Here is a 25,063-nt window from a genome sequence, read left to right on the forward strand (position 1 = left end):
CCAGCAAGTTGGACTTTCTCTCTAGATCTACTGGGGACTTTACATCTTGGTGTCAGACACTGATAGAAATTTTGAAGATCCCTGTTTACTCAAAGTAAAAACCAATATATTCTATGCAAACTTCTTTTCCCCCACTTTAAAATAAAAATGTCTACTTTTTCAGCAGTTCTGTGAATTGAATTAAAGAGCAGAGGGACTAAGAAAAAAGCCTTATATAAAGCCTATTGTCTATTGTACAAGAAGGAATTGACCTTTACATAAAGACATTAATACAGTAATTTGATTCTTTTAGTCACTGCTGATTTAAATATGAGAGAGGAATTCTGAGAAGTTTTTCTTGTGTGCAGAGATCTAACTTCTTTGAAATCAATTGTAGTTTTCAGGGTAAAGAAGGGAAGAAAATGAACTCCCATCTGTTTGAATTATTTACACTTGTCATTTTGTTTCATCCTGACAAACCAATATCATTAATTATTAGCTTATTAACTATTTACCAACACATTGGATCCTTTGCGTTCTTGAGCTTTGGTAGAATGATTTTAACTGGGCTGTTCTGCAAGACAAAGATGCCTATGGCCAAGTTTTCTACATACATTAAAAACAATTAAAAACTCTATCAATATTTTGTCAAACCAGAGCTTTGCAAAACTTTTGAGAAACTGTGCCTGAAATCAAATGTCTTGAAATACAATGCAATTTGGCACTCAATATTTATCCCAGATGAAGACTAGCTCAAAATGGTGATAGTGTAAAATTTTCAGTCCCTATCATCAGGGTGGCAATATCTCACCCTTGTTCCCCCTCCAGCCTCAGGAGGTACACTCTGTATCCCATCCTGGGGTGTCTCCTCTCACTCCGCAGGTTGGCCATGGGAACTAATGGGCTGCAGGCTGGTCCTGGAAACCTGCTACCCTGACCTTTCTACTTCCTGTCTGCCCAAGTCCCAGCTTTCCTCCAAAGCCCACTTCAAGCCCTTCCAGTCCAGGAGAAGGTCTGCCATCCTCTCAGATAACTGCCCTTCCTGTGGCTTTCATTCCCTTCAGCAATCTTGGTCTGTCCCGGGAGCTACCTTGACCACCCATCTGTTCTGTCTCCTCAACCTTAGCCATCTGTTCTTTGAGGTCTCACACTTGTTTGCCTTTTCCCCAGAGCCCTTCCCAGCACCTCAGTAATATTTGTTGAAAAGGATCTCACTTAGAAAGTTGGGTAAACATTTCCTGCTCTCAGGTTTGCTCCGTTCATTTTATTTTCACCAATCAGTGTTGTCAGAACAGAGGCATTTACTAGCGATGCAATGAAGCAAATTCAGAGGAAAACTGAAGGGAGGAGTTTCAAACGCAAAATGTTACTCGGCAGACAGACAGGAAATGACTGATAAGAGCCTCAGGGTCAGGTGAACTTTCCACAGAATATTAACCAACCAATTGTGTGTATTATGGACACTGGGACTTGCCCAAGTCATCCATTTTCACCACGTTTTGGGGATGTGTCTTAGAATGTGCTGGTATTTACGTACTTGGATCTGTTGTTTCATCAGCAAGCTGTTCAAATGGGGATGTTCATGGCTTTACATAGCCGCCATGTGTTTTAAAATTGCCAATATTCAGGAAGGAATGTCTTATCAGCACACATAGAACAGTGGTTTTAATGATTTTAATTGCCTAGCAATTTGAAAAATTGTTTCCCCCTTACGTTAACAGGGATAAAATTAAATAAAAGAATCAGACATTAAGTTATATACATGCATGATCACAAGTGAAGAAAGAAAAAAGATAATATAGGGTAAAAACTCTATTAACTATGTAAATGCTTTCTTGGTGAGTACAAGCAATGGTGAGAAGGATGTTGCTGGGAATGATAAAGTTGGGGGAACCCACTGGACTGAGCAATAGTATCTGAAGCAATCCTTGGGAGGAAATGAGTTGCTTTGTATTTTCATATGATGGGGGCCATCACTAGCCCACATGGTGCTTTTGTGTGAGTCAGGAAGAGACACTCCTCTCTGAGCTGGGATGCAGACCTGTCTCAGGGAGCTTGACCAGTGATGTTCAGGGTGGTCCTCTGTCACAGGGCACAGCCTGCACATCCAGGTGTATGCATTCCTGGTAAACAATTCTTTGGAAAATGGACATGATTTTAAAGAGCACAGTGGCCTGAAAAGTGACCCTGCTAGGACATAGTAGAGTGAGAGACTAACTCCAGAATTGTTGGTTTAACCTAATCCCGACCAAGGACATTTGTCAATGGCTTTGTCTATGAAACGCAGGGCTCTGCCACAATATTGATACATGACAAGTATCTCACTTAAGTAGCTGATTATAACCTAGTATAAAACTATTAATTGGTAATTGACAGATATTATGGGATTAATTTATCAGAGAAATGGGAGGCTGCCCCTAACAAAAGAAGTGGGAAGCCTCCACTAACAAAAAAATACCTCAATGCAGTCAGCACTGCCCTTTAGGTGCCATGGGTAGAGAAGATCATTATTTCCATTTTGCCACCAAGAAATAAAACATACAGTGATATATTCTAGGAAACCAACAATGGGCTCTCTTGCAGGTGGAGTTTTGAAGTGAAATTGCTTGTAACATGGCATCCCAAATTACCATGTTTCTTGCATGAAGACTCTGGAGAAGGAAATGGCAAACCACTCCAGTACTCTTGCTTGGAAAATCCCACGGACGAAGGAGCGTGGTAGGCTATAGTCCACGGGGTCGCAAAGAGTCGGACACGACTGAGTGACTTCATTTTCACTTTGCATGAAGAAGAGATACCCACCCTGGAACTGCAGAAAGTGCGGATGCACGGGAGAGGTGGAAGGTGTGGCTGGTTTCCTCCTCATCCTCTCCTCAGACAATCTACGTCTACATGCCCTGCTTGGCTGGCCTATCACAGGGAAGACAGAGGCCACTGAATGGGGGGGGAGCCCATCTTGGACTTTGCCACTGAGGTCACTAAGGAAGAGAGGCATATCCCGGCCTCTAGGTCATCTACTTCCTCAGGGCTCTTGCCCTCTAACAGTGAGCTCTTCAGTCTCAGCCCCTCCTGGTCTTGCATCATAGGCCCTTCATCTTTCTTAAGTCCTTCATCCTGATCAAACAAAGAGCCTCTTTCAAGCCCAGCTCTCCTCCAGCCACTGCTTTGGTTCTCCCTTCCCATTTTCCACTAAGCCTCACTCCTGCCCCCATCGTTGCACTGAATCCACGTCACTAAGACCTCCAGGACCTTCTTACTGCTAGTAATTAGAGGACCTGTCAGCTTGCATCTAAATTTCCCATACTTGAGGCTGTTGACCCCAGCCTCCTCTGTGATGAGCCATCTTCCCTTGGCTTCCATGACCCAAACTCTCCTGTCACACCTGCTCTTTCTTTCGCTGGTCCTTCTTCGTTTCCCTCTTGTTCTCCTTTTTCTTTCCTCGCCCCAGCTCAAAGGATGTGACCCTGGGTGTTCAGCACTCAAGCCATTTCCCTTCTGTCTCTCCACCCTCTCCCTGGCTCTGCATCTGTTCACATTGGTCTCAGCTGTCATGGTGGTGACACTTAAGTCTCTGCCTCCTGCCCAGAACTCTCACTGAGAAAAACTGCCTCCTGACAGGTCGGGTGATGTCAGGGGGCATCCAGGGCACACCTTCCACTCTCAGGTCCTGTAGGTGCACACCCTGCACGTATATGACTCTGAGAGTGAGCATTCCTGAAGTGTAATAAGCTGGTGGTACTTACACTCAATTCTGTAAGTGAAAAAGCTAAGTCCTCCTCTTCCCTCCCAAAGCTCTTCTTGCACCCTTATCCTGGTGACTGATGTCACAGTTGGCTCAGACCAAAACCTGGAGGTCCTCCCTGACAACCCACTCTCTCATCCTCCACACCAGCCAGTTGCCAAATCCAGTCATTCTGTTTCTTCAATATCTCCTAAATCCAGCCTCTTTCTTCCTCCCACCACTGACTCTGGTCAGGCTGCCACCATGTCTACACTGCAGCCAGCATGACTTTTCTGAAACACAATGTGACCACAACTATGCCTAAAACACTTGGCAGTGATTCTCCACTGTCCCCAGAGTGGGCTCCATGACCAGCACCCCCTCCACTCCTCACACTGTCCTCCACCAAACCCTGCTCCTCAAGTCTCCTGAAGAAGCCACAGACCACCCCCAGATTCTTGCTCAAGATTCCTTCCCACAGAAGAGCCTCCTTCCACAACTCCGCTCTGATCTTAGCCTCAATGCCACTTCTAGAAGCCAGTTTTGATCCAAAGCTGGTGAAATGCCCTTCCTGGGTATATTCCTTCCCCTGCCCCCAACCTTTCACATCCATTACAGAGCCATCACACTTGTGTTTGGGGCCTTGACTGTTGGTTCCTGCTTCTCAAGGGACAGGACACAGCTTATTAATTGGTGAACAGCCAGCACAAACTCAGTGCTCATCTCACAGGAAGTATTTGATAAGTATCTATTTTTTTTTTAATATTAGCAGCTTATTAGGAACTCCCTTTCTCACTTATACTAGTAACAAGACACTGGTATCAGTATTTTAATCTAGACTTAGTTAATCTGTATAATAACAAGAAAATAGACATTAATCTTTTAATAAAAAAGGACTATATAGAAACTCTTAGGTTTTGGAATATATAGAAACTTTTAGGTTTCTATATTATTCAACAAGTATCTACTGAATGCGTAAAGGATTTGAGGAATCCCAGTGTGGACTTCAAGTCTGATAGTCCTGAATTAAGCCCCAGATCTGCCCCTTCCCAGCTGTGTGTCCTAGGGAAAGTTAATAACCTCCCCTCGAGTCTCAGTTTCTGCTCTATACAGTGGAGATAGTAGTTCTTCCCCTTCTTGTGAATGGATCTGTGCTTCTCTGTGTGCATGTGTGCTAAGCCGCTTCAGTTGTGTCTGACTCTTTGTGACCCTATGGACTATAGCCCACCAGGTTCCTCTGTGCATGGGATTCTCCAGGCACGAACACTGGAGTGGGTTGCCATGCCCTCCTCCAGGGTATCTTCCCAACCCAGGGAATGAACTCATGTCTCTTATATCTCCTGTCCTGGCAGGTGGGTTCTTTACCACTCGTTCCACCAGGGAAGCCACTGTGCTTCTATCAGTTCAGTTCAGTTGCTCAGTTGTACCGACTCTTTGCGACCCCATGAACCGCAGCATGCCAGGCCTCCCTGTCCATCACCAACTCCCGGAGTCCACCCAAACCCATGTCCATCGAGTCGGTGATGCCATCCAACCATCTCATTCTCTGTCGTCCCCTTCTCCTCCTGCCCTCAATCTTTCCCAGCATCAGGGTGTTTTCAAATGAGTCAGCTCTTCGCATCAGGTGGGCAAAGTATTGGAGTTTCAGCTTCAACATCAGTCCTACCAATGAATATTCAGGACTGATCTCCTTTAGGATGGACTGGTTGGATCTCCCTGCTGTCCAAGGGACTCTCAAGAGTCTTCTCCAACATCACGGTTCAAAAGCATCAATTCTTCGGCACTCAGCTTTCTTTATAGTTCAACTCTCACATCCATACATGACTACTGGAAAAACCATAGCCTTGACTAGATGGACCCTTGTTGGCAAAGTAATGTTTCTGCTTTTTAATATGCTGTCTAGGTTGGTGATAACTTTTCTTCCAAGGAGTAAACGTCTTTTAATTTCATGGCTGCAATCACCATCTGCAGTGATTTTGGAGCCCAGAAAAATAAAGTCAGCCACTGTTTCCACTGTTTAACCATTTATTTGCCATGAAGTGATGGGACCAGATGCCATGATCTTAGTTTTCTGAATGCTGAGCTTTAAGCCAACTTTTTCACTCTCCTTTTTCACCTTCATCAAGAGGTGTCAGGAAGCATTTAACAGGAGGCTTCCTGTGTGCTGTTTTGGATCTGTCAGGAATTCTCTGTTCCTTATTAATTCCTGAATATTCAGGAATTAAGAGGAGAGGCAAGTCTCTCCCGGGGGCTGAGGAATCCAGGCATTTCCTTTGTTAGTTTTTCTATACAGTGATAAGTACCTGATTCCTTTTTATGAACCATTTGGTAAAAGTGATTATTTACAACCCTCTGTCTTTCATATGGATGACCTCATGTTTCCTTGATAACATGTAAGTTTTGATTTTATCTCTGCTGAAAAGCTATCTTGTAAGACAGTATAAATACCTACACAATGTTGAATAAAACACCTTTGCTCAATCAGAGCTTTGGTCCCCGTGTCTTGCTTTCTCTCTCTCTCTCCCTCTATCTCTTTTTCAGGCTGATCCCCTGGAGCACAGAGGCTCTCTGAGTTCACTTTCCTGCCCGGGCTTCTAAGACCCTCTCAAGAAGGCGCCCTGCACCTTCACCCTATTGAGAGGGCGCCTGAGGCCTCCGTGAACAGAGCAAGCCCCGTGTCAGGGGCTTTATGGCTTTCTGCGTAAACCAAGGAATATCAGCCTCTTTCTCCCTCCTTCACTTTCTTATCGGTCGACTCCAGACCACCAGGTTCTGGTCCATTAAAGGACCTCAACAAACAAGCTCTTTAGTTCTTTTTCACTTTCTGCCATAAGGTGGTGTCATCTGCATATCTGAGGTTATTGATATTTCTCCCGGCAATCTTGATTCCAGCTTCTATAAACGTCTATAATTAATACAATGCTTTACTCTTCTCTTTCAAATCATGCACTGAACTCCAGGAAGTTAGAATTAAGTCCTATTCTAACTGACATCTCCAGTGCCCAGCCCAGGGATGGGTTTCTAGGTGGGAGCACAGTAGATGAAATTTGATGAAAGAATGTTTGAGGGAAGGTAGCCAAGATGAAGATGGAAGAAGGAGGAGGAGGTCATGCAAGGTACATGAAGAGGGAGAAAAGAGAAAGCAAGAAACAGAGTGCACACACTTTGAGTCTATTTATGTTGCAGGAGGCTCGTCTGCTTTCGAAGGACTGGGCTGAGGACGCTCTGTCCCTGGAGATAACCTGCCCAGATCATTCTTGCTTCTGCAACAGTAGGAAGGCATGGGGCCCACGTGACTGGCCCAGCTCCCTTGCTGGAAACAGCTGTGCAGACGGCAGCCCTGGGGAGCTCAGGGAGAGGATTTCACAACCTCTGCGCTGCCCTTCAGAGGAGTATCATATGTTGTTTACATACATCTCCATCTACATGTGTGTTTCCGGGGTCTTTCTGATTGCAATGAGGCTCAGTCTTGCAAAACAAGTTCAGAGTGTGCCTCATATTTTGTTTTTGCAGATAGCGATGGAGCGATGGAATGTACCAGCCTCCCCATGCCAGATCAGAGAGAAACTGAGGAGCTGAAAACAAAGACATCCAACCCCAGTGGCTCCTCCCAGAGCATGTGCAGGGGTTGGGACTTTAAAGCTGGGGTAAAAATGCCTGGGGAGGGTTTAGACAGGTTGATATTTTAATTCCATCTGGGAAAGACCCAGGAGGCAGAGTTATATTTTCTCTTTTCCTTTCTCTTCACCCAAGCAGTAACAATATTGGAGCAGGAAGAATCTATGCTTATTGTCTGGTGATTGTAATCATCCATTTTCCTTACGCCTATGAAACACAGGATAGAGTTTTTGAAGGGATATTGAGAGTTGCCTTCAAATTGTTCCATGAAGGAAACAGAAGATGCTGCCCAGGACAAGAAATAGAGACTTGGGTCAAATCACTGATTGTCAATCCTAGTTGCTTCTTAAAATGACCTGGGGAGCTTTTAAAACTCCTGTATCCAGACTTCATCCCAGAAAAATTAAATAGAATCTGGCACCAGGGCCTTAAAACTCCCCAGATGATTACAACACGCAACCAGATTGAAAATCACTGGATTCTGTGAACCCTGATCTCTGAAACTCCCTTACATTTCTGTGCTTGAAACTAGCAATCTAGGAACAAAACCATCTGCAGCTGGCAAGATTTCTCTGCAACTGGTTGGTACTTAATATTTAGACTTCTGCTAGAGCAGTTATTCCCCAATTAGGCTAATAGGTGTTCTGCAGAGGAACATAGGAAAGTAGTCACTGGTGGTCAAATAAACACAGAGATGCTGACTTCAAGTCCCCAGCAGTCAGGGTTAGAGGGATCTTGATGGGCATCTAATTCCATTTATCTCACTGGTTCCAAAGTGTGGTCCCCAGACCAGTAGCATCAGTATCACCTGGAAGCTTGTTAGAAATGCTAATTTCCAGGCCTCACCCTAGACCTGCTGAGTCAGAAACTCTGACAGTGGGATCCAGCAACTTGTGTTTTAACAAAACTTCTAGGTGATTCTGTGCTCAAGTTTGACAACTAGTGATCTGCTGCAGGAACTGTTTACTATGTCCTGGCCCAGTGGTTTGACTGGTTTTACCCCTGTTTAGTAACACGGAGCAACCCCAGTGAGGCCTGTGGAAGCCCATTTGTTGTTGAAACTCATCTTTCAGTTTTTTAAGATGAAATACGTGTTATTGTAATTTCTACCTGTGGCTTAACTTCATGTCTTCTCTGAAATCATATTCTGTGCTTTAGAGGCTCTAGTGTTCCAGGGCTTCTGGTTGATATAACATATAGCTGATATACCTGAGGGCACTTCTCCAAATGTACATAAAATACCCAGGAAGATAAAGAAAAGGTACCAACTCACACCACCACCAAAACTAAAAGTGACAGAATAGAATAGAAAATTTTTGTGAAAATTTACATCCTCTTGGAGTAGAGAAGACTGTTCTAAGTTTGACACCAAAGGCAGAAATTAGAAACATTCATAGATTTAACTATAAAATTATAGGTAATTTCACATGCACTCACACACACACAGACACAGACACAAAATTAGACTTTAAGTTTCATGAAGTAAGCATCTTATACTTAATGTATACCACTGGATCTTCAAAACATTTGACTAATAAATGAATGAATATGAGTTAAGCAAATGGCCATATAAAAATCAAAGCTAAAATATTCAATAGAAAAGTAGGATAGAGGCATATATAGGCAATAGACAAAAGGGAAAATAGTTATTTGAAAGAAGTTTCACTTCAATAACAGAAAACACAAATTAAATTAACACCTGTCAAATAGATAAGGTTAATAATGTTAATGGGAGATGGGATTTTCACAGATGGCAGGCGGTCATGTTAATTCACACAGTGTTTCAGGCAATAATGAATAATGAGCCCAACCTGGCAATTCATGTCAAAACTTTAAAATTTTGCATGCTGTTTGATTGATCGACGAGACAACTGCATGCTTAATCCTAAGGAAACATTCATGAATGTGCACAATGATCTAGCAACAACTATACTGATTACAGATAGCTTCATTTGTAAGAATAAACACTTGAAATAAACATTCTAAAAAGAGAAGGCAGGCCGAAATATAATGTCACAGTTTGCACTTAAAATCACATCATATAATGATAGGAAGTGGCGTGAAAAGATTATTCCTTGAATATAGGTAAGTGATTAAAAATATTAATGAAAGTGAAAGTGTTAGTCTCTCACTTGTGTCCAACTCTTTGCGACCTGACCCCATGACAGGGCTGACAGGCTCCTCTGTTCATGGAATTCTCTAGGCAAGAATACTGGAGTGGGTGGATATTCCCTTCTCCAGGGCATCTTCCCAACCCAGGGATCAAACCCAGGTCTCCCCCACTGCAGGCAGATTTTTTACCATCTGATCCATGAGGCCCAGAGAGAAAATATTAATAGTTTATAAAAAGAATGCTTAGAATGATGACCAAGTTAAAAAGCTCTCAGCTCCCTTTAAGTCTTCTGCCTCAGACTGAACATTCCCAATTCCTTCTGCCATTTGTCCTTGAATGGTAAGAAAATTTTCTGAAGTCAGAGAGGCTCCCATATAGGAAGAATTGGGGACTATCCTGGCAAATGCTCATGGGACACAAGTTCTAATTGCCAGACTTTCCTGCTAAGTCTCTGTAAATGTTCTCTACTTTGGTAAAACCCCCTTTAAAGCCTGGGTCTGGACAGCAACGTTTTGTGTTTACAGGGGTACCATGGGGACAATGAACAATATTACCAAGGTAACAGTTCAGTAGGTAGAGATGATGGGAAAGACATCCCAGGCAGAGAAATTAAGACTGTGCAAAGGCACAGAGACACAAACGATTCTGGCATGTTCAGGGAATAGGGAGCAATTCTAGGTGGCTGGAGCCTCTATGGAGTGATAGGGGAACCAGAGGGAAAAAGTAGATGAAATGACAAGGAAAGCCTTTCTAAATCAAGCTAAGGGTTTGGGGCTTCTTCCTAGCCTTTGAAAGACTGAAGCTTTGGGATGGCATGCTGAGATCCATGTTTTCAAAAGAGCAAAGCGGTGGCTATACACTGGAAGCCAGGGGATGGTTTAAGCAGAGGATACTATATGGTTGGGGCTTCCCAGGTGGCGCTAGTGGTAAAGAACCTGCCTGACAATGCAGGAGATGTAAGAGAAACAGGTTCGATTCCTGGGTTAGGAAGGCGCCCTGGAGGAGGGCATTGTAACCCACTCCAGTATTTTTGCCTGCAGAATCTCATGGACAGAGGAACCTGATGGGCTACAGTCCACAGAATTGCAAAGAGTTCGACACGACTGAAGCGACTTGGCACGCAAGCACCATGTGCTTAGTGAGCTTATTAAATTTTAGGATCCGATGTGTTGCTGGTTTGCTACTTAAGTGGCTTCTTTGGTACTTTACCTTTTATGTTGGCTCAGGCTCTCTTGGTGGGCTCCAAAACACAATAGGACTGTGGGCCCACCCCAGGCAGAAAGAGGAAGATGGTGGTGGCAGTCAGAAAGCATTCATGTCCCCTGCTGTCATCCCATTCATGTTTTCCCTGACCCAGGGAAAACATGGATAGCTCCCATGAAGTGGGCACCAATCCCAGGGAAGGATGTGACTCTGGGCTCAGGCCTCTCTCAGCCCTCTGCTCTGTGGTGGGGGCTGGAGGCATTCTGCTTTTCCAGCAGCCTCCGAGGCTCTACTGGTGAGCCCATGTCTGCCTCTGTAGAGCAGGGGTGGGTTCATTTGGGGAAGGATAGAGCAGATAGGAACTGAGAAGAACTGCCAGGTTTTTGTGCGATCAACATGTGTTTGAAACAATTCAGAATGTAACTGAGAATGTAATTAGGTGATGTTTGTTTTTGTTTTTGTTTTAAAGGAAAAACTCAGAACCTGTGACTCTTGTTCATGAGCACATGCCTGGATGTAGTCATTTTGAGTTTATGGAAAATGTGGTCAGCCCCATAAATCAGTGCTGAGGAATTCTTACAGAGTCATCCACCGTGCAAAGAAGGCAGGTCTGTAGTGAGTCTGTCGAAGTTATGAAAACAGAACAGAATAAGCACATAATAATAAGCGACAGCATAATCTTCTCTTCCAGAATTCTTTCCTGAGTTGCGATAAGGTAGCTTTGAATTTCCCTTCCTACATAATCTATGATCTTTCTTGTGTATCTCCATGTATACAACTAGAAGTCTGTGGCCATCATCATGATTACAAAGACACGGTTCTCTGCATCTACTCTCATGTGTCTTAAAGATTTTAGCAGGATTCCTGTAAAGAATGTCCATTTCGAAGTAGGCTCAGCAACTGTACTTTGCAACACCTCTAAGAACATGGTCACAAATGTATCCTAATTCTCAGACCTCCGGTCCTTCCCATCTATTATTTTGTGTGACTGGAGAATGAAATTTCAGGGTGGGATTGTATTTCTCAAAAGCACACAGAAGGTCTTCAAATGTGAAAGACACAAACTTTCATTCAGAATTTGTAAATAAGAGATTCAATCTAGGTGTGATTCATTAGAAGGAACTCCATCCATTTTCATCTCATTTTTGTTAGATTTATCCAATCAGCCATTTGCCCTCAAACAGTTTTAGTTCTTGTATCTTATCTACCATAATATTTCTCTTATCCTTCCTCTTTCCTACACTCGATTCTCTGGTTGACCCAGTTTATAAATCTGTTTCTGGCAAACTGGTCAGTGAAGAATGGAATGTTAACAAATCTGAGTGGAGATGTTTTTCAAGTGCTCTGAGAAAAATGGTCTTGTTCATGGACTAGTACGTTCTATCACAAAAATAGTACTGCTGAGCCCGAGGAGTTTACCTATCCTATTGTTTTCTTCTTATTCTGTTAGATGCGTTTCATGCAGGCTAAAAAATTTCTTAATTTTCCACAGAAACCATATGTATAACTTACAAGGCCAGATACCACGCTGAGTACAAAGCTGATGGCCAAGGCTCATTTCTGTTAGCTGTTTATACTTTAAAATCTGCTCTAGCAGATTGTTCTTGTTGTGTTCTTGTTGACTTCCAGACAAAAAACAAATTCTAGAGATCAAGAAGGTCAAGTTGGCCCAGCATTTATATGCCCTGGGTGGTTTTTTTTTTTACATCATACTTGCCTGCTGTCCCTGCCACAACATGGAGCAGGAACAGCTAGCTGGCAGCAGTCTGCTCAGGCTGTGAAACTTTGGACCAAATCCTCTCAACCACAAGCCACCTGTTGTCACCAGGTGCAAAGGGAGGGCAACCTGCCTGACTGACCCTGCTCTCATGTTTTATCAGTTGTACCGTGTTGCAGAGTGGGCAGTGCAAAGATGCAGGTATATCTGACATAGTCAATAGCAATATAGTTTGAATTTCTGCACCAACCTTTCACAGACAGAAAAGCACAAGGTAAATAATCATAATAATGTTTGACTGAGCATTACTATTTAATGTGTTCAAATGTTAAGCCAAATGCTTTACAAACATTACTGTCTCCAGCCAGCCACACTGAAGTAATTATTATCAACCACTTTACAATATGAAGAATGGAATTCAGAGAGGTCAAGGGACTTGCTTAGAGTTTTCCAGGCAGGAAGGAAGCAAAATTCAGACCCAACTCTACCTGATTCAAAAGGAGCCCCAAATTAGACACCTTGATTTTGCTTTTGGGTTAGTGTGTCTGATTCCCAGAGCAGCAGATGAAAGATGCAGGTTGTGGGTGGTTGAGGGAGAATTTGGTCCCAGGCTTTGCTTTGAAGATTTTATAAAAGAGAGACTAGCTCTTCCCAGAAGAGCTAGCAATGGCATGATTACGACAGAACTGAGGTTGTTTCCAGCGTTGTTATTATTCAGCTTGTCCTGTCCTCTGTTTCCTCATTTACAAAATGAGGACTAAGGCCGCTGTGGCCTCCTCCCTTTCTATCTCCTTCCAGTTGGAGACACTCAGAGCTTGGTCCTAACAGTTTCAGGGCAAATCCTCACTGTGGAAGACCCTCCTGTGATCCTGGACCAGACAAACCCAACACCTGCTGGACGATGGGGGAGTTTTCCCATGGTCCCTATTCCCTGGCTCCACCTTGTGGCCCTGGCGTCCTGCTTGTCACCACTGGCCAGTGTGGCCGAGGAGCAGCAGCCCTCTCTCCGGAAGCTGCCTGAGCATCCTTGCTTTATTCACTCACCGTACATGGAAACCCAGCAGCTCAAGTCCTAGGAAGCTAATCTAACCTGTTTCGGTCAAAATCCTTTTCAGAAAAGCAAGTCGAAACTCAAGGTCTTATAGAACCTAAAATTTGAAAACTAGTATCTGATTTGTCACAACATGAAATGATAGCTGGATTCATTATCTGGAGTTATTCCAGCTCAACAGTCAGAGGCAGAGAGAGAAAAAGAAAAAGAACGCGTGTATGCGATACTGTTAATGAATCCTACCGTGTCTCCTGGCTGTGGACGCATCACGGACACACGATCGTAGCCTTTCCTTAGTAGGACCCACAAGGCATCAAGTTTTCCCTGAAATAAAACAAATGCACCAAGATTACATCTGAAACCAGACTGAGGGCCCGCACTGACATGAACTTTCCATACTTCTTCAGTCATATGAACCACACTTCACCAGCAATGCAGTTGTCACAGGATGTGACTCTCTAGTTCAAAATGTGGATTTCAGCAATAGAGGAGAAGAGACGCATCCCAGAGAACCCTGATGCTCACGCAGGAGACACCTGCAACTGTAGCACAGCCTCAGGTGTGCAGACACACAGGAGTCATCCAGCCTGTTGCCCTCATTGCATTTCTGGGCATCTTCTCACACTGCAGGCTTTTCAACTTGCACTCAAGTTTTTTCTTCCCACTTAGTGTCCCGAGTTTACAAACGAAACAATGAGGACAAATTCAGGAAAATGACTGAACAGAAGCGTGGATGGGGCTAGACCAATGAAAGGGTCCTGGGGCACAGATCCACGGCTGTCCCCACAAGAGGCTCCAGAATCCTGGACTTGAGGGACAAATGACCAAGGATCATGGATCACCACAAATCACAGCCCCCTTTGGAGTTGTAGGTGATTGGCTGAATCTGAGAAGACTGAATCTGTGAGGGCTAAAGTTTTCATAGTGTGTGACAAAGGGAGTCTAATGTTCTAGTTCCTTAGACATGCTGAGTGGTGCTGGTTTCTGCCACTGCAAACACTAAAAACACAGGAAAAAAAGGACCCTGGCTGGTGACGCCACCAACAGGCAGAAGTCACCTTTACTTTGTCTGATTTCCCTTCACCACCAGGAAATCTGCTCGCCTCCACCTCTAAATATGACATTTTAGCCTCTGGAACTGGTGACTACGTTCCCTTTCATGGCAAAAAAAGGACTTTGCACATTTGATTACTGTTGAGTCCTGCTCCAAAGCCACAGGTGCGAGCCCTGTACCAAGGCCACAGAAGTGGAGCACAGAGCCAGGTCAACAAGCTAATTGACCCTTTGTTGCCAAAAGCCCCTGATCATCACTAACAGGCCTCCTGACTCCAAATTAGGCAAAGATGCCCACTCTAGTAAACACTCTATAGTGCCCCAACCCATCACCTAACACCAACCTTCCAGCAGGAATTTTCTTTGTCTTGAGGCTGTAAAAATTGGCTATTAACCCACAAAGACTGTCAACTCTTCTTGGTCTGTCGGGTCAGCCCACTGTGTCTGCAGTGCCTCTTTTATCTCTGCTCTTTGTTCTTAATAAACTCACTCCCTTCTGAAATGCTGTGTGTCTGGAAATTCTTTTTCAATCTGCGCTCGAATTGCCCCAACAACTACGTTAAGGATCTTAGATTGGGGACATGATCCTGGATCATCTGGATGGACCCAAGCTAACCACGTGGATTTGTTTATTATTTATGTATTTCACAGGGGTCCTTAACAGAGGGAGGCAGGAGGGTCAGACTCAGAGAAAGAGATGGAGAAACAGAAGCAGAGTCAGAGTGATCCCATGTAAGAAGGACTCAACCCATGGTTGCTGGCTTTGGGGAGGAAAGAAAGAAAGAAAAGAAAGAAAGTGAAGTTGCTCAGTCGTGCCCGACTCTCTGAGACCCCATGGATAAGTAACCTGCACCAAGCTCCTCCGTCCATGGGATTTTCAAGGCAAGAGTACTGGAGTGGGTTGCCATTTCCTTCTCCAGGGAATCTTCCCAACCCAGGAATCGAACCCAAGTATCTCTTGGGTTCGTATCACTGTAGACAGACATTTTACTGTCTGAACCACCAGGAAAGGGGGCCACAAGCCAATGAGTGGGCAGCTTCTGGGGTCTGGAAAAGATGAGGAGATGGATTCTCTCCTAGAGCCTCCAGAAGGAGTGCAGCCCTGTCATCTTAGCCCAGTGAGACCCATTTTGGGCTTCTGACCCCCAGAACTATAAGACAATAACTTTGTGCAGTCTTAAGCCACTTAGTTAGAGGTAATTTGTTAGAGCAACAGTAGGAAACTAATACAGCCCTTATCACTCCCTGACAAGGACTCTGTTTATTTGCTTAGTATTTGTCTCTGTCGTCTGGAATGCCAGCTCCGTGAAAGCAGAGGTGCCTCTGGTTTTTTTAAGTGCTGTATACCCAGCCCTTAGCCCAGCTTCTGGTGCTCAGAAAATATGTGTTAGATGAATGAATGCATCCAGTGCTGCTATGTGCGGGGCGAGGTGCTTTTCTGAGTGTCTGCTCGTTTCATTCTCCCAGCAGTCCCAGAGGGTTATGGGGAAGGAATCAGAGAGGTCAACTAACTTGGCCAGAGGCACACAACTTGCAAACTGGAGAGGTGTGACTGGATGCCCCCACCATGTCTAATTCTAAATATTAAAAAAAATTTTTTTATGGCATTTATTAATTTTTAAATTGAAGCATAGTTGATTTACAATGTTATGTTAATTTCTACTATAGAGCAATGTGGCTCAGTTATACACGTATCTACATTCTTGTGGCTCAGCTGGTAAAGAATCCACCTGCAACGCAGGAGACCTGGGTTCAATCCCTGGGTTGTGAAGATCCCCCGGAGAAGGGAAAGGCTACGCACTCCATTGTTCTGACCTGGAGAATTCCATGGACCATTCCATGTGGTCACAAAGAGTCGGACACGACTGAGCAACTTTCACTTTCACTTCACCTTCTTTTTAAATATTCTTTTCCATTATCGTCTATCACAGGATTTTGAATATAGTTTCCTGTGCAAAGCTCATATCCTTTCTATGATACCAACTGCAGCTTCTTCCTTGTGCAGATCTTCTGGTCGGAGCACTTTCACTTAGATCCTCTAGAATAGGGTTTCTAAACTGGGGGTTGCAACTCTTCAACCCCTCATGAAATAATTTTGTGTATTAGGATCTGAATTAATAGGAAAGAAAATATTTGAGTTAATGGCACATGGTGAGGATAAGTATGATTTGTGAAAAATGTGTATCAGTTAAACATGCATGGGTGTGAGTATTAGTGTATGAAGTGAATGCACACATAAGGATTTACTGGGCCAACATGTATTCCTGTTGGGGTTTTGTGAGCATGTTTGAAAACACTGATCTGTAAGTGGTCTTTGAAGGATAATGCTAAAGGCTAGAAGAGTCTAGAAACTTCAAGTTCCTTGCCACAAAGCGTTCATAGTAGCAGCATCAATTTAAGAATGCCACTTGAAGAGTTGGTGTTCTGAAGTTATTTTCTGGTGGGTTTTATTCAGATACGAAAAATGTGCTCTGCAACCTTTATCAATGGTCGCTTGAGTTCTTGTGGGTTCAACTCTGTCTTGCTAAGCATAATGTTTCTCATCTCTCTTGGCCAAGTATTTACAAAAACCTCTAAAAATATTCTGGACTGACTTCAGAATGCTGGGAAGGACTGCTGCTGTGTTCAGCATGGTTTTCTGCATTAAACCGTTTCAATCATTGGTTAAATGTTTTCCTTTAAAGTTCTTTGGGATAAGTATTTATGTGTCAGGATATAACCAGGTGGACTTCCTGGACGAACGCCTCTTTTCTTTTCCATTTTTTAGGGGGGACTCCTGGTAACTGACTTGGTAAATCATCCCCCTCTCAGTATTCTGTGCCCTGATCACTCAACTCCTTGACAAATGAGGTGCAATGAGATGGGGCTAAAAGAAAAAGTGGCTGTTGAGGAAGTGTTATAATTAACTCAGCAGAAATACAAAGTTCCAGGCAGGGAAAAGGGGCAAAAACCACCTAGATGTGCAACACCAGGAGAATGGGTGGCAACAGATCATAGAGCAATATTTAAGCACAAAATGACTGGCTTTAGACTGTATTTTGGGGCTGCCCCTCACCAGCTCTGCTGTGGCCTTGAACAAACTGTTTCATGTCCTTAAGTCTTACCTTTCTCATCTTTAGAAAAAAGAGAGATAATAATATTGTCTGCTCTATGGATTTCTTAAAAGGCTTACAATTAGATATTGAAGTAAGATGCGTGCATGGTAAGTCGCTTCAGTCACGTCTGACTCTTGGTGACCCCATGGACTGTAGCCCGCCGGGCTCCTCTGTCCCTGGGATTCTCTGGGCAAGAATACTGGAGTCGGTCCCCGAGCCCTCCTCCAGGGGATCTTCCTGATCCAGGGATTGAACCCATGCCTCTTATGTCTCCTGCATTGGCAGGCAGGTTCTTTACCATTAGAGCCACCTGGGAAGCCCTTGAAGTAAGATACTTGTCTCACAGAAAGCATTCATTCAATGTTATCAATGTATTAATCCTTAGGTAGTCATTAAAATAATAATTTGGAATGCCCTGTAGAAAGATGGAAATGAATGTAAGATGACGAGTAAGAATCCAACAATTTGTACTTTACAAGCATGGAGCGCCCGCCCTCCACTCTGTCCTGCAACCACATTTCCGCCTTTCCCCCGGCTTCTATGACGGTGTCTGGGGACCCCCAACACTCCACCACAGCTGCTTCGCTAAGGCTTGGCTAAACCTTGGCTCTGCCTGCTCCTTCTTAACTCTCTCATATCCTTTTCAGCTTCTTCTTCCCCTCCCCTCTGCCTACACTTGATGCAAGGGGGTCCCCTCGGTGTCCCCCCTCTACCAGACTCACCCCCAGGCAGAATGCTCACCCCGCGTACTCTCACCTAGTCTCATGGGTCAAATTTCCACCTGTCTGCCCATGGCTCATATAAGCTTCCAATCCAATTACCAAATCTTAGTTGTAAAGTAAACATATCACAGGTATAAAAAGCCCCCAAACATCACATATTGAATAATTTTCCTCCAACCTGCTCCCCCTTTGGCACCCTGCCTTGAGTATGCCATGGAGCACCACTGACATGGAGACAGGCAATGACCAGACAGGCCATTCTCACCTCCTCTCTCTCTGCCACCCCTTCACATCCAACTTCGACCGTGTCCAGTGGATGTTCTGTCCCATCTTCCCTCTTGCCTCTTCCTGTCCAGCCCTGCCCCATTGTCTCCTTGGCTACTGCCTTGGCCTGGATCACCTGTCACTTATCCTGTGAATAGTTTCCTGATTGGTCTTTTACCTCCAGGCTCCCAGTCCTTTCTACTACTTGATTAACAACAGATTTCATGGCTAGCTGGAATGGATGCTTTGTCAGTAATAAAATAAATCAAGAAACGTATTAGCAGTGTGAATTTAGGCAAGTTACCCCTCTGTGCCTTGATTTTCCCATTTGTAAAACAGAAGGAGTAGTAGCAGTTTCTAATTTTGAGGGCGTTGGTGAGAAACGAAGAAGTGAGTGCAAGCAAGGCCCTCGGGACTATGCCCGACTTGTGGTACATGTGTCACCCAGGTGTGCCCTTCATCCAGGTGAGCTGCTATCAACAGCTGTTCTGGCCGAGGTAAGACCAGCTAGTTCTGATTGTAGCCCTCAGTGTTCTGAATTCTAAAAGTTCCACAGATGAATCCAAAGTCCCCATTCTGTGTGGCATAGAAAACAGCTGGGGTAATCTATACATCCTATACCTTGTTGTACTTCTTTCAATACATCAGGTAGCATTTTATGCAAGAGCTGAAGTAAGCTATAGAATAAGTGTGTTTAGAATCAAGAGGATGAAAAATAACTCTTAAAAGTCAAAGAGAAGTACATAACAAGGTTCCTTTGCTTGATTTTCTGAGAGGAGGCAGAAGTTTTGTCATTTCAAGACAGTTGCTACTGGGCTTATTAATAACATCCCTTTGGGGCCAGAAGAGCCTTAGGAGATTCTTCCAAGTGGTCGGTGGGTTTTCCTCACAGCCTGGGAGGAGCCTCTGAGTTGACGCCACTATTTCTCTCAGATCTGAGAGTCCTGCCTGCATGGCCCTCTCTACAAGGTGCGTTTCAAGACACAGGTTCTCACTTCCCAGGAGGAATGCTTCTGCGAAGCTTAAAGATTCTCCGCCACTCTGGGAACCCTCCACCACAGTGTATTACCTGACATTTGTATATATCTTTCTTTCATATGAAATGGACACACTTTGACTATCCCATGAGAAGTGTACCAATTCCAGGTTCCCCAACTCTACCCTAGCCTGATAATCAATATCTTCCAATCCACAAAGGCTGGCAAACCGGGAATTTTACATCAATGCTCGCTTGTTTCTTCCTAAACAAGAAGACCACGCCCGGAGGTTTGTGAGGTCCATCGCTCAAAGCATTTCAGTGCATGGGCTTTGTGGCTGCCTTTCTTTCCTTTTTTGGGGGTGGGAGGAGGGGTGGGCAGGCAGCAGCTGTATCTTCTCTCCTGGTTTGTCTGCCTCAGCTAATTGGAAGTTAGTCAGAAGCTGGGAATTTTGAGGGTAGTTCAACTTAGAGGGGTGTGAGAGACTAATACTAATTTTTTATACCTTAAAATATATAATAAATATTGTGACTCATGCTTCTCCTTAAATGAAACAAATGAATGCATAAGTTAGAAACTTCCCCTACATATACCCACACATAGACACACTCATACACGGTAATTTTTTTTCTCTCTTCTTTTGGTCTTTGTTTAAAACATGTTTGGAACCATTCTGAATTGTAGCCAGGAAGGGACAAAAAAATGTCTGTTCAACATCAACAGCACATCTGACAACATTTAAGGCTTCAGTGTGTCTTACTGGACGGCATACAGCTTCGTTCAGTGCAGTTTCAGCACTGAATGCTGCTTGATTACAAGGTCAAGGTGCTTAAGGCCAGGGATGACAGGTTTGCCTGAAAGAAAATGAACAGAAGACCACCGGCTTCCCGGTGCTGTGAGCAGCACAGGCTGGTCAGGCTCTTCTGCAGAACACAGCGGTCTGCAGGGCCAGCCAGGGTCTGGCTTTTGTCCTTCGGCTGTCATTTCTGTCATTGCCAGTCAAAGGGAGGAGCTACTGGAAAAGGAGGAAAATCATTTCTCTGAAGGCTGCAAGCCTTCCAGCAAACTTGAAAACAGACCTGGTTTTCATCTTTCTGGTGGCCATACATCTGGGCATTACTTAACTCGCCTGAAGCGGTCAGTCCCAATTTAATGAGAAGCACGGGATTGCTGTAAATCCAGGGGGTGAAAACCAAGCAAAGAACAATTCAGGCCAAATATCGGAAAATTTCCTGATCATGAGCCTGGAATGAGGAAAGGGTAAAGTGTGGTCAGCGTGGTCAGTGCCTTAAATTAGCCTGGGCGATGGCAGGGAGCAGCCCGTTGTGGACTCCTTCTCCTAGTGAGCTCCCTTGGGGTGTGCTGAGGCAATGTGCTCCCCTGCTTCTCTGGTCCTCAAATCTATTTCCTGGAATGCTTGAGAAACTGAGTCAAATGCAACCAGTTCAAAGGTGTGTGATTCTGACCACCTTCACTGGGGAACCAGGACTCTTTCTAGAACTTTCTGAAAGTTTTGCCCTGGGTGGAGATGTTCTCCCTGTTGATAGTGGGGCAGAGAGTGGGCGGGCCATCCTCCATGAGCTGCCTGCTCCCATCCACTCTCTGCAATTCTCTGCCTTCCTTGTTCCATGCCTTGGAAGAGCAACCTCAACAGATGGCATCATTTAGCTTCCCTTTGGTCTGGCCAACAGGTAGCACCAGAAGATGACAGCAGACAGATGAATGGATAAAGAGTGTGTGGAGTGCGCACGCACGCGTGTGTGTGTGTGTGTGTGTGTATATATATAGTGGAATATTACTCAGCCATCAAAAGAATGAAATAATGCCATTTGCAGCAACATGGATGGACCTAAAGATTATTACACTAAGTGAAGTAAGTCATACAAACATGATATTGCTTAAATGTGGAATATGAGAAAACATGATAGAAGTGAATTTACTTACAAAACAGAAACAGACCCATAAACATAGAAAATGAATTATGGTTACCAAAGGGGGGAAGGGGGTGGAGGGATAAATCAGGAGTTTAGGATTAACATATACACAATACTAGATATACTAGATATAGAATAGATAACCAACAAGGACCCCACTATATAGCACAGGGAACTCTACTCAGTATTTTGTAATAACCCATAATGGAAAAGAATCTGAAAAAATAAAAAATAAATATATAATGGAATCACTTTGCTATACAGCTGAAACTGATACAACATTGTAAATCAGCTATACTTCAATTTAAAAAAGGAGAGAAGAGGGCAAGATAACGAGGAGGTTGGTACTTGTTCCTTCTACTCCCTCCCCGACCCCCACTTCCATCAGTGGCTGCTTTCTTATAGGGCAGGGGTCTGCAAACATTTTCTGTATAGGCCCAGAGGGTAAATATTTCAGGTTTTGTAGGTCAAGAGGCAAACTCAAGGCTATTATGTACGTGCTAATAAAATCATTAAAAAAATACAAAAACCATTCTTAGCTTGTGGACCATATTAAAACAGGGAGCAGGGCAGATTTAGATTACTGACTCCCTCTCTACGGCCACAACTCCCGTTGGGTGACCTCTACTCCGGGGCTGCAGCTCTCACTGGATCCAGTAACACCCTCTCCTCTCCTTGCCCTTCAGGCCCAGGGGTGTCGCAGCTCTCACTGTTGAGTGCCTGCGTGCCTCACCATTGCCACGGATTCTCTTAACCCTGCCCAGATTGTGTGAGTTTGACCCTCTTGAGTGTGCCTTCTGTTTCCTGCCAGGACCAAGACAAATCCAGCACGAGGGTTCAGGAAAGGGAAATAGAGTTTACGGCACAGCTTGAGGCTGAATGCTTTGTCCAAGGTCTAGTGAGCGTGTAGAGACGTGGCTAGAATGGGGCTGATCGTGAACCACACATGGGGTTACAGTCCAAGGGCTGAAGTTCTGGTGGAGAGTCTGCTCTTCTTCTGAACAGTGTGCATTACACCTTTTCAATTCTGTTCTGTGCTTCCACTCTCAAACTTTCTTGTTCTTTCCCTTCCCTTGCCCATATGGCCCAGATACACATAGGATGACCTTTTTCTCTCCTTGCCTCAAAGAGATGGCAAGAAGAATGTCACATTCTTTAGTCCGAGAGTACCAAAGTGATCTGTGTAGGTCACAGGAGAGTCTATCCCATGATGCTCTGGATGTGGTTTCATAATTACAACCCACGCATCAGCTCTATTATCAAGAGGTGGAGGAATCCTTACTCCATGCCAGGTATAATGCTGTTTGTGGGTGATTCAAAGATGAGTTAAGGATAACTGGTGCCTCCAGCAGGGCTTAAATCTGGTTGGGGGAAGACTCACAAACAGGAGCAGTCACACAAACGAGCTGTGCTACGTAAGCCTTGGTGTGAGCTGCTCCAGCAGCAGGAGGAGCATTCACACTTTCTCAAGTCCTAACAAAGGGGTCCTACAGAGGTGCCTAACGAGCCCACCAGCATCACAGGTTTTTTCCAGCTGGCTTTTTTGGTGATCCCTTAACATGCAGTTTTCCAACCATTCAACATTAATCCAACAGCTGCGTTTGGGAGAACAATGGACCCATGTGAAATTTAGGATGTCTCCGAGGCATGACTGTAGTCACTTTGCCACGCACCATGGTTCCTGTCCTCAGGGAGTCTCCTCTGGAAGGCTGACTGGTACCTTGGGTGATCCCTTCTTAATTGGGCCCCAACCCCAAAGCTGCTGATTCAGCAGGTCAGGCTTGGGGCCTGAGGGTGTTCATTTCTAACAAGCTCCTGGGGGATGCTGATGCTGCCCATTCAGGGACCACACACTGGGAATCAGCGTGAGACCAAGGCTGAAGAGCAGGGGCTGGGGAGGGAGTGGTAACTGAGGTAACAGTGGGGTCTCCCTTAGGGAGTTTGGATGGGAAATTTGAAAACGGAGAAAATTAGGGGAAAAAAGGAGTTTCACTTCATGAGAAAAAGTGGGCAGGTCATGAAGGCTAGAGAGACTTTGAAAGCCTTTTGTGAGACTGAATCATGAGGTTTGAGACAGCAGGCCTGGGGATTTGTATTTTTACAGCTCCTACAGGTGACTGATTCTCAGCCAAGTTTGAGACCCTCTATAGACTCAATATCCAGCAGTACTGGCATACAGTAGGTACACAGCAAATTTCAGTTCAACTGACACTAATTCCAAGTGCGTGTTGGGAGTATTTTGAGATTTCTAAATCCAGTTGACCATATGCTCATTTGTTTCATAAAACTCAGTCCTAGACAACTAGTTAACAGATGAATAACATGCTCTCAAGCAAATATGAATTCTTCAAATAGAATTAAAGCTCTCTCAATATCCAAGATTACAGAGATGAAACCCTGGCTCTTACCAAATATGTTGTATTAGTCACAAGGTACAGATTTCTGAAAACAACATAATAGAAAATCCCCTTTCGCCTTCATCTGAGATTCTCCTTGGCTCCTTCCTGTCTGTGCATGCATGCACGCCACTGAATGTTCCACATTAGAATATAATTAGAAGCAAACAGCTGTTAGTCAAGCAAACTACATTTGGGCCACATTTTTTCCAGAGTTCAACCCATTGCTCTAGGAGAGGGGGTGGCTTATCTTAAGAATCTCACCACTTGAAACACAACAAACCAAAATGACAATGCACTGAGATTAGTCTGAGAATGAGGTAATTCAACTCAGCAGAGACAACTACCAAGAAAGTGTCCTCCACTGTTAAAAATGGTTACTACTTTTGATTTCATGGGAGAAGAGCTGCTCTGAAATTAGCAAATATCTCAGTTTATCACTGGAAGGGGGTAAAGCTGTATGTGTGTGTGAGGGGGGTGGCTGCTGATGAGATCTGGTTCTTTTTTTTAAAACTTTTTATTTTATTTTGGAGTATAGCTGATTAAGAATTTTGTGATAGTTTCAGGTGGACTCAAAGGTGAGCAAGGGGACTCAGCCATACATATACATGTATCCATTCTTTCGCAAAGAGAGCTGGTTCTTATATTGAGTCTTTCACCGGAGGCCTTGGAGTTGGCATAGTTCTGTCTGCAGCACAGAGCTAGAGGGTACAGATCTGAGTTGGAGCCTTGGATTCCAGACAGACCCGGGCAGAGCAAAGACTCTACCACTCTAGTTTTACTGGTAGACTATGTTGGTCTTTTTGGCTACAATTTTCTAGTGCTCTTTGATGGTTGGCATAGTGCAGATGCTTATGGGGAAGATCAAGGAGCAAGGGTGTTGAATGAATCACATGAATTCAAAGACATCTGCACCCATGAGGAAGAGAAAAGAGGTCTTTGGGAAGCATTAACTGCCTCTTATGACTTAAATTTCTCAATAAGTCAAAAAGGCTTTCAGTTAAGCTGTGGAACTGTGAGGGGGGAAGAGAGATGCTGGAGAAATAAGACATTTTGTTCGCAGCCAGGGAGAATGAGTACTAGACTCATGGCCAACACAGCCCTCTACACCAGCACACGGCTTGAATAAAGGGAAATGGGCTACTGTTGAGGCAAGAAGGATAGATATTAGGCATTGAGGAGAATCCAGCTATTGTTAGACTATGGAAAGCTTACCAATG

The 25,063-nt window shown here is 44.2% G+C and overlaps 1 protein-coding gene across 1 annotated transcript in view; it reads right to left on the reverse strand.

Annotated features, from left to right (window-relative positions):
- Nucleotides 1–25,063, reverse strand: part of ANTXR1 (ANTXR cell adhesion molecule 1) — a 258,267-nt gene that overhangs the window by 47,800 nt on the left and 185,404 nt on the right. Inside the window, exon 17 of the mRNA XM_005893586.3 lies at nucleotides 13,646–13,726. Within this exon, the coding sequence (XP_005893648.3) occupies nucleotides 13,646–13,726 (81 nt within the window). The remainder of the gene's footprint in view (nucleotides 1–13,645; nucleotides 13,727–25,063) is intronic.

Source organism: Bos mutus, chromosome 11 (assembly GCF_027580195.1).
Source record: "Bos mutus isolate GX-2022 chromosome 11, NWIPB_WYAK_1.1, whole genome shotgun sequence".
Taxonomy (NCBI): Eukaryota; Metazoa; Chordata; class Mammalia; order Artiodactyla; family Bovidae; genus Bos; species Bos mutus.